Raw genomic sequence first — 9,739 nt, forward strand, 5'->3', positions numbered from 1 at the left:
GGGTTCAAAGGAGCAGCAACCACGGGCTCAGGGAGTTCTGTTGGAGCTGGTGCTGCATTCAGAGGCCTGTGGGCCACAATAAAGCTCTGGATCCAAACCCTCCATCAGAACCGACTCCTTTCCTTCACCATCGCCTTAAAGCTTCTCCACCAGAGGTAAACCTGAGCTCCTGCATGTCTGGGTAAACAATTCTCCAAATCACTTGTCTCCAAGCACCCAGCTGCAGCATCCAGCTTAGCCAATGGTGTCTCTGAGGTGAAATCAGCACAGTTGCAGCCTTTCGGTCAAGCAGCAAGGGCCAGACAAGCCCAGGCACATCCAGCTGTATTAGTAGTTATTCCAATAGGAGAGGAACCGGCGTGTGGGAAGGGGTCCCACAGCAAGGACAGGGGGTGAGGTGACGTGGCTGGGCAGGGTGGGCTCAGTCCTGGAGCAGGGCAGAGGCAAGCAGGAGTTTGGCCAAGAGGAAGGAGACAGACATGACCACAGAGCCCCACAGGGACAGGAGCCCATCAGTGTCACAGACACATTTTATGAAAAATCCCTTTGTCAGGATCTTTTCTCCCGAGAAGCTGAGAAGCTTCAGCTTCTCCATGTTTTGCTGCTTTGGAATGTGATTTGGACAATTGTTTACCCAGCATGAGAAATTGTTCTTACTTGATGACCAATGACAGCCACCTGTGTCGAGGCTGTGAGCAGTCACAAGATTTTATTATCATTCCATTCTTTTCCTTGCTAGCCTTCTGATGAAATCCTTTCTTCTATTCTTTAGTATAGTTTTAATATATCACTTTCTTTTAATGTAATATATATCACAAAATAATAAATCAGCCTTCTGAAACATGGAGTCAAGATTCTCATCTCTTCCCTCACCCTGGGACCCCTGTGAACTCCACCACACATCAGTGCAGCAGCTGAAGGGACAAACACAGCAAACACAGCTCCTTACCGGGTCCTCGTCGTTGAGCAGCTTGGTGAGCTCTGGGATGGCACGTGTGGCCAGCTCAGCATCATCCTGGTAGTTGATAAGGTGCACGATGGCTGACTTCAGCATCTGGGAGGGCTCTGCCAGGCGCTGCACGTTGGTCTGCTGCCCCTCCAGCTGGGTGGTGATGAGAAGCGAGCGGTCCTCCACCGTCTCGGGGTACATGGCAGCCCGGACACGCTGGGCACGGGTCATGGCCAGCTGAGCCTCCATGTCCGCTGCAGGGGGGGACAGGGAGGCAGCGTGAGCCTCTCTCCAAGGAGCGCTCCCAGCCCTGCTTCCCAAACCCAACGAGATGAGCAACAGCTTAGCGCAGAGACACCGGCCACGTCAGCAGTCCCCGCGCGTTCTGCGCAGAGCTGGAGCTTCAAAGCGTAAACAGATCCGGCAGCACAGAGATAAGACAACACTCAATTAGGCAGCATGATGGGGCAGTTGTCACACAAGGCCCATTAATTAAAAAATTAAGGATATTTGCAACTTGGGACTAGCTGGCACTGGAAAAAAGGAGAACACTGAGGCCTTGCCCATCGAGGATGCTGAGCCGTGATACTGTGGTAGCCACCCATGGTCCCCACCTCTGCACCACAAGGACAGCACAGGGTCCTGTAGGGAGCTCTGGTTCCCATGGGAGCTGTCAATAAACCTGCTGCTGACAGGGAACTGCAGAGCCAAGCAGAGCAAACCAGTCTCTTTGAGGGGATAGAGCTGGGGGAAGCATCTCCTTCACCCCAGGCTGTGGCTCCACATCGTCCTCGCCTCAGCGGGAGAAGCCGTGGCACTGGCACGGCGCTATGGCACACGCTGGCAGCTCTGGCAGCCACACTGGGACAGGTTTCCCAGCAGGCAGACAGGCAGTGGAGCAGGTGGCAGATCCGTGGGATGGGATCAGCTGTTCCCATCTCGAGCCAACCCGCTGGCACGCTCGGATGTGCGCGCAGCTCAGCTCCAGTGCGGGCTGACCGCGCGCCGCCCCCGCGCCAGAGCCTCTCAGCGCTGGGGAGGAGGACAGGAGGAAGCATATTTTAGGCAGCAACAACTCCCAGGGTGTGGAAGCCAGCATGGAGGAGTACCCAGAAGCAGCGTGGCTGCGGGGGAGGAAGAGGAAGGCAGGAGCTGAGCAGCTGAGCCTGCGGATTTGCCAGGCCTCACAGCCCCTTACCTTGTGCTTGGCTCTGGCTCTGGCTCCCTCCCTGGCAGTAACTCGTGGTGGTTGTCTTCTTGATGGTGTACTGCTTCCCATACATCTCGTCATCATCCCCCAGGCACTTGCTGCTGACCGAGGGCACCTGTGTGTTGACACCGGAGTGGATGCCGGAGTCGTAGGTGTAGGTCTGCTGCCCCTCCGTCACCTTGATCGGCTGCTCCATCATGTTCATCACCTCCATGGCTGCTCTGCGGGGTGGGCAGGGCAGATGTTACCCCTCCAGGTAGCCTCAGGACCCTCCTGCCCCTCTCCTGGTCCCAATGGCACAGCAGGCCCCGCTCAGCAGCCAGCCCTGCGCAGATGGAGCCGATCCCTATCTGCCCTCCTCCCCCACTGGAGATGAAAGGCGGCACCGCGATGACGAACCCAAAGCTCAGCACTTTGCTGCTCGTGTTCAGACATGAACGGCAGCTGCGTCTCGCAGAGCTGTGTCTCACCACTGCCACGGCCAAGGTGGGGCAGGCTCTGCCCAGCACCAGCTCCAGGGTCCCATGAGCTTTTTTAAGACCCTTTCCAGAGACACAACCTGCAAAGAGCTGGGGACATGCCAGGAGCTCCAAGCTCCATATGGCTGGAGCTCCAAGCATAAAATGAACTTTTTTAGAAGCTTCCTGGGACACTCCTAAAGCACCTAAAAATAGGCAGGCAAAGCCACTGGCTCAGCTCTCCCACAGGCGCCCACAATGTGGGCCGGGCACTCCCCACTCAGTGCCAGGACAGGGCAGCCCGGCACATCCCAACACTCAGGACAAACCAGCCAAGGCTGCTGGGAGCAGGGCTGGGATTTCCTTGTCTTTAATTTGGAGATACAGGAGGAGGGAGGATGGCTCATGGATTAATGCCTGAGCTCACTCAGGGCTGTGAGTCACCAGCCCTGCATCCAGGCCCCCGGCACGACCAGGAGGGATGGAGGCAGGCGGGAAGGGAGGGTTGGAGGCAGTCAGGGAAGGAGGGATGGAGGCAGCACCCGCCCAGCCCTCCGCTGACCCATCACCCAGCATTCCTATCCCGTCCCCGCCGCGCAGGAGTGGAATGAGTCAGAGTTTCAGAGGCGATAAGCAGCGAAGGGAGCGGCAGCAGCAGCACCCATTCCAAACCCCCTAATTCCCCCCTGCCCCAGCCCCGATTCCTGCGCCGGGCTGCATCGGGGCGGCCGCGCATCCCTGGCTCCGCTCCCGCCGTCAGCACCGCGCGGGACCCGCAGGGACCGGCCGGGCTGGGGCGGCAGCCCGGGCCCCAGAACCCTCCCGGGGGAGCGAGAACACGGAGCTGAGCCCCCCGCCAGGCCCGAGGCTGAGTCAGGGCGTCGGGTGGTGGCCGAGGACGCGGCTCCGCGGGGCACGGCGCGCTCGGGCTTGGCGCGGCTCGTCAGGCGCTGCCGGCTGTTCCCAAGGAGCATCCGCCAGCTGAAGGGAGGAACCCCGAGCCCTCATTCGCAGATCGGAACAGAGCCCCCCACGCGTGTCCTCCCCGGTAGGGCCATCCCGCAACGCCCAGCCCCGGTCCCACCGCCTTCCCGGAGCCGCGGCAGGGCGCTGCTCCTGCCAATGCGATATTTTTTGAGCTGTCAAGCAGCACCGGCAGACTGAGAGCGGCTATAATGGGCTGTGCATCACGCACGGTGGTCAGGAAACGGAGGAGCCGCTAATGGAGGGCGGCGGAGGCAGAGCTGCGGTGCCTGAGCAGTGGGGCAGGACGGTGTGTGACACACGGTGCCAGGGGCCAGAGGAGACCCAGCTCTGCTCCCCACCCCGCGTGGCAGCGGGGATGGGCCGTGAGAGCCCCGGAGCGGAGCTGGGAGTGCCGCACACCCGCGCCCGCGTTGGTATTTGGGAGGGCGGGTCCTTCAGCTGGGTCATCCTGGCCGCGGCGGCAGTCTCTAAATTGTGTTGGGAAACTCGAGAGAAGCAACAGTCGTGCCTTATGAAGTGTGGAGGTGGCAGGCAGGAGAGGCTCTGTGGCACTGGCAGGGCACAGCACCGCGGTGCTGGGTGAGCTGGCACCATCCCACCTGCACAGCAAGGCCACAACAGCCCAGGCAAACACGGGAAAGCTGCCCTGGACAAGGTGGGCAGGGGAGAGCAGAGCTGAGGGCAGTGCAGAGCACACAGCCAGGGCAGGGACCCCAGGCAGCAGCTGACAGATCTGGAAAGGGCTGATGCTGCTGCACCACTGTTGAACAGTGACATCCACTCCACAATTTAGAGGCATCAGACAGGCACTTAATTTTCCAAACCTCCGGGAGCTGGGCTCAGACACTGTACAGAGCCCTGCATTATGCATGAGCCACCCCTTCTGTCTGCACCACAGCACCCAGGGACATCAAAAGCCAGCACAGCTCCTCGAGCTCTGACACGAGCTGCCCCAGATGAGCTCCAAGCAGGAGAGCAGGACCAGGGGCCCCACAGAAGAGACACAGGCACCTGTCCTTCCCCTGAGCATCCCCCCAACAGCATTTGCTCATGGCCACAGGGGCCAGCAAGGCCAGCAGCACCCGAGGTGACAGGGCCAGTGGAGCAAATGCCAGACACTCCTGCTGTGAGCAGTGACATTTTCTGAGCCCTGTGTCAAGCGTGCCCTGCTCATCACTCCGTGAGGGGCAGACACTGACACAAGCTTCTCCCCCATCCTCCACAGCCTGGCTCTGTCCTCGGGTGTCCTCTCTCCTCCTCAGCAGGATCAGCAGGAGAGGGGCACCAGGGTGCAGGCTACCCCGGGTTCAGGAGCCGTTTCCTGGCAGTGTTTCTAGGGAAGTGCTGTAGCAGGAAAGGATCCTAGTGCAGGGTGTTATTTGGGGCACATGTGACAATACCCACACTGAAGGGTCAGCCACGAGCAAGGGGCATGTTTGGGTGGGCTCCAGCCCTCTCACATCAGGCCTGTGGGCAGCCCTTACCTCCCCCAGCAAACTGGTGGAGTGGGAAGGGGAGAACGGTGAGGGCAGAACGAACCCACCAGGCTCACCAGAGCCCCACTCCACACAAACCTAGACCCCAAGGAAACAGGGTTTGCTCCTGGAAACAGCGAGAAATCCCCCAGGAATCAGTGAGGCAGCTGTGGGGGGCTGCTCAGAGGGGCACAGCAGGTTTGGGGAGAACCCCCAGCCTACAACTGCACCACAACGGGGAAGGGGCCAAGACACCCGAGGGGCCTCAGCCATGGGAGGCAGGACAGGCAGGGCCTTCAGTCAGTCAAGCAGGGCACTGCCAGGAAGAGGTTAATCCCTCTCCCACCACTTCCCTCAGCCAGGAAGGCAGAGGAAGCTCCCGCAGGCTGTCGGGCACCGGCCAGCAGCTCATCCGCCCCCGGAGCCATTTGATCACCGGCCAAGCAGCACAGCCCCCCGGGACACCGTCTGCAGAGGAAGTCTCTGGCAAACATGCAGCCCCAGGCCTGGCTAGCCCTTCTCACCAGCTGCTGGGAAGCCTTCAGCCTCTCCAGGCAGGACACAGCCGGCAGACAGGGCTGAGCTGCCCAGAGCAGCAGCAGGAAAGCAGTGAGTGCTGCTTCATGCAGAAATATCCACTGCTCGGGGGCTTCTCGGCGAGCAGCAGCCCCTGGGGTGAGCAGATGTGATCCCCAGTGTGGGGTCACCCCAAAGGGAGCAGGTGGGGGGCACAGGGCACCCTCACAAGCTCCAGGCACTGGGTCTGAGGGTCAGGGGATGTGAGGGGCAGCCTGAGCCCACCACATGCAGGTCCAGCCTGCCCTCAGCCCAGCATGGAGCAGTGTGGGTGCTCCACAGAGCCCCACCCTTGCTCAACAGTGCTGGGGGGGCCCCTCATGCAGCCCCAGCATGGCAGAGGCTGAGCTCGGTGCTGGGGAGCGTGCGAGTGGCTGCAATTACAGTGGCCAAGGCTTTTAAGGGAAGGGAAGAGGCAGTTAAGGCAGTTCAATAAATGCAGCACAAGAAAAGACTCTATTTTAGAAGCACTTACACTACACACAAGCCATCTCCGGTCCCCCCCTCCCTGAAGCAGCCAGGGATTAGCAACCCAGACAGCCATGGGCAGCCACAGCACAAGGTCTTCCCACAGACAAGGGCACCCAGAGCCCTGTGAGAGTGCACCTTGAAGTCCCCCAGCACCCTGCCCCAAGGTGCTCTGAAGTGACACCAAGGGCTGACAGAGCTGAGGCAGCCGCTAACGAAGGCCCCGCAGCCGCGGCACAAAAGCTTCAGTGGTTTTGAAGAGGATCCTCAGGAACACACAGCGGGAGCAGGCAGAGAAAGGAGCTTGTCAAGACCTCACCAGCATCAATGGGAAGCGTTGGAGTCAGATCCCAGCACCAGGAGCCCTTTCAATGGGGCTTTACAGGGAAGATGAGTGGAAGAATTCAAAGGAGAATGAGAGCAGCTTGAAGTTTAATGAGGAGGAGACAGCGGCGGGGGATCAGCCTCTCGTTAGAGCAGGCAAAACCACCGGCCTGGCCTTGCACACAAAGGAGCCCATGGCCTTTGTGGAGGGATGTACCCTGGTCCAGAATGGCTCCTGGCTGCCCCGCCAGCTCTGGGCACTCAGGAAAGGCAGCAGGGTGCAGGAGCTGCAGATCCAGGCTCCAAACTTTATTTATATTTCAGCTACTGTGATTTTGTTATATTTGAGCTGCTGAACGCCTCATGCAAAGCTCCAGCTCCTCTTGCTGGGGGTGTTGCATCCCCCTGAGCACCAGACCAGGCTCTGGCAGCAAAGCAGCCCCAGAAGGTGGCAATTGTGCCACGACCTGCAGCGCTCAGCTGATGCTCTCCATCAACCCAGACCGTGTCCCCGAAATGCCTCGCCTGCACCTGAATTAACAGCTCCTGACAGCTCCAGCACATGCCAGGCCCAGGCTGTGATGTTTTGGCACTTCACATCACAAACCAACACAGTATTATCCATCAAGTGCTCTCCCGCTGCAAGCGCACGCACAGCACTGAGCGTGACACCCACACCCGGCTCCTGTGCAGGGGCAGGGCCCACAGCAGGACCCTCAGCCCAGGGAAGGCTTTTCCAGGGACATCCACCTGCCCAAGACCCACTGTGGGGTCTCTGGCAGCACATCCTCCTCCCCACATCACTGGTTGTTGGCACAGACACCTCCACCTGCAGCGACACCAGGATCAGGAGGACCCACATGGGCTCATCTCCTCATACTTTGCTAATCTCATTAGAATCATGTCCAGGAAAGATGGGAATTTGCCACTTGTCCATGGAAAGGAGAACTGGCATGGTGAGATTAATCACAATTACTCCATCTGGATAAAAAAACCAAAAACCATTCTTTTGTTTCAATGAGCACAAAGAACAAGTTGTTCTTTAAGAACACTGTAATTGCCGGCTCTGGACCTTGCTGGCTGTTCCCAGCTCCAGCCACAGTGCCCAGGACACAGGGATTGCCACGGGGTGCGCCCCCGGCCCCTGCCATAGGAGCTGGGGCAGCGAGGAGGGGCACAGAGGTGCTGAGCCCCGGCTTAATTTCTCCATCCAGTTGCATTACAGCTGCAAAGTTCAGACGCTTCACAAGAAATTATCACCCACAGCCGTCAGCACCCGGCCTGTCGGAGCAAGTTAATGATTTGTCACCAGGGCTCTGCCCGCGCGTCACCGCGATTACAGCAGCTCTGCCAGCAGCCAAAGGTCTCTCCCCACACACAGAGGAACACTTTCCTTCCAGCCCCCTACCCCAAAAAGCCACACGGGACCCCCAGCACACCCCCTCCATGGGGTCTGTGCCCCAGCAGCAGGGCAGCCCCCCGGAGGGCACTGCCACCATCACCCCCTCGCAGGTCTGCTCAGCCAAGCGTGGGATATCGGGAAAACACCGAGCATTCCGTCTCCACCCCGCCAGAAGCTCCTGGTCTGGGAAGGAGGCCCGAGGAGTGGCTGGGAACAGGCGGCGCAGATGGCGCGGGCTGCCCGACAAGCCCCGGCAGCCGCGGCTCGAGGCTCCTGCCCCGCTCCCAAAGCGATTCCCGAGCTCAGAGTCCAAGGCGTGCCAGGATGCCTCCAGGGCCGCCAGCAGCCGCCGCGGAACCCATCGGGGATGGTGGATTTAGAAGGGTATTTCAAACCTCTGCTTAAATAGAAACATCTTCACCTCCCCCCTGCCCAGCCCGCACAGCCATCGACAAACCGGGTGTGGCTGCAAAGCCAGCCCTGCTTAAGCACAGACACGGTGCTGAGGTCAGGTTTTAAGCTTTTTGGGGGAGGGAGTACTTGCACCTTCCCATGCCCTTGTCCATATCTTTGTCAAGTCTGTCCATGAGCAAAGAGGGGTAAAATCAACCCTGCCAGAGCAGAGAATGGGATTCAAGGCACCGATGTCCTCCAGAGCTGCCATCCCCAGCCGTGTCCGTTCTCACAGACCCACCTGGGACACCCCACGGGGCTGAGACTGACCAGCCACCCCCAGCCCTGGGTGCCCACACACCCTGTCTAGGTGGGGAAGCACCACCTGAACCCGGAGTTAGGCTCGTACTGCTGTAACAGACACGACATTTCTTTTTAACTCCTGTTAATTAGAAGCCAGTCTAATTTAAACCTTCAAAACCAGCACAAGCGTCGGTACAGATGCTGCAATTAAAGTTCTGCAAGTTCTCTGCGCAGAGAGAGGCTCCGCTCCCCCAGCCTGCGGAGCGGGGCCAAGGGCAGCTCCTCTCCCAGGCTCTGCCATCTGCGAGCGGCAGCGCGCCCGGCAAAAGCGCCGTCTTAAATCCCGGAGATCTGGAAGTGTGATAAAAAGCCAAATCCCATCAAGCGCTCCCACACCAAACCACGGTCTTGAAGGGAAGCCGTCCTCCCCAGGAACGGGCTGGGCTGCAGGAGCCGTGCAGCTGTACCGCAGTGCCTGCCCGGCTGAGTGAGGCTTTCAGGTGGGGGAAACAAAGGGGTGAGTTAATAGGATTAGGGCAGCGCCGGATGACACACTGAAATGCGGCACCAGGACCAGAGCGGACATCCCTCAATGTCCCCGGCCTGCAGCCCGGCCACGATTCATCCGCGCTACCCCAGGCACGGAGCACAAACTACTCGCACACCCAGCCCCAGGAGACCCCTCCCTGCAGCCCGGCTCGTCTCCCCGGCCCCTCCCGGGGATGAACGCGCTTCCTGGAGCCGGCAAGGACACGGCACATCGCCCAGACAATAGACTGGAACGCCATTGTCTCAGAGAGGGCCCCGCACGGCCGCCCCACCTTTCCCCAGCGCCCTGAGCCCTGGGGACGCGCGTCTGTCCCTGCTCCTGCACAGCGAGCGCAGTGAAAGGAGGGAGAACAACCCTCAGCCACCGCTGCCAGGAGCTCTGCGCGTCCCCGTCCCGATGGCCAACTTGTTTAAGCCAAATTAGCAGTAAAAATGGGTTTTTCATGACACTTCACGGAATTCCTCCAAAACAATGAGAGATAACAGGCTTCAGATGTGCAAACGCAGTTCCAGTGGGTGCCCTGCACCCTTCCAGCCAGCTCCGACACCGACAAGGACACAGAAATGGACCCCTGTAATTTTCTCATCCCTGTTTCCGGCTGGACCGGACACTCCGAGAGCGGAGCCCGGAGGAGCCCCCGCGGG

At 59.7% G+C, this 9,739-nt stretch overlaps 1 protein-coding gene across 1 annotated transcript in view; it reads right to left on the bottom strand.

Annotated features, from left to right (window-relative positions):
• Window positions 1-2,452, bottom strand: part of JUP (junction plakoglobin) — a 9,480-nt gene extending 7,028 nt beyond the window's left edge. The window contains 2 exon segments of the mRNA XM_031065063.1: window positions 950-1,203; window positions 2,148-2,452. Of these exon segments, the coding sequence (XP_030920923.1) occupies window positions 950-1,203; window positions 2,148-2,373 (480 nt within the window). The 5' untranslated portion in view covers window positions 2,374-2,452.
• Window positions 2,453-9,739: the final 7,287 nt, after the last annotated feature.

Source organism: Geospiza fortis, unplaced genomic scaffold (assembly GCF_000277835.1).
Source record: "Geospiza fortis unplaced genomic scaffold, GeoFor_1.0 scaffold415, whole genome shotgun sequence".
Lineage (NCBI taxonomy): Eukaryota > Metazoa > Chordata > Aves > Passeriformes > Thraupidae > Geospiza > Geospiza fortis.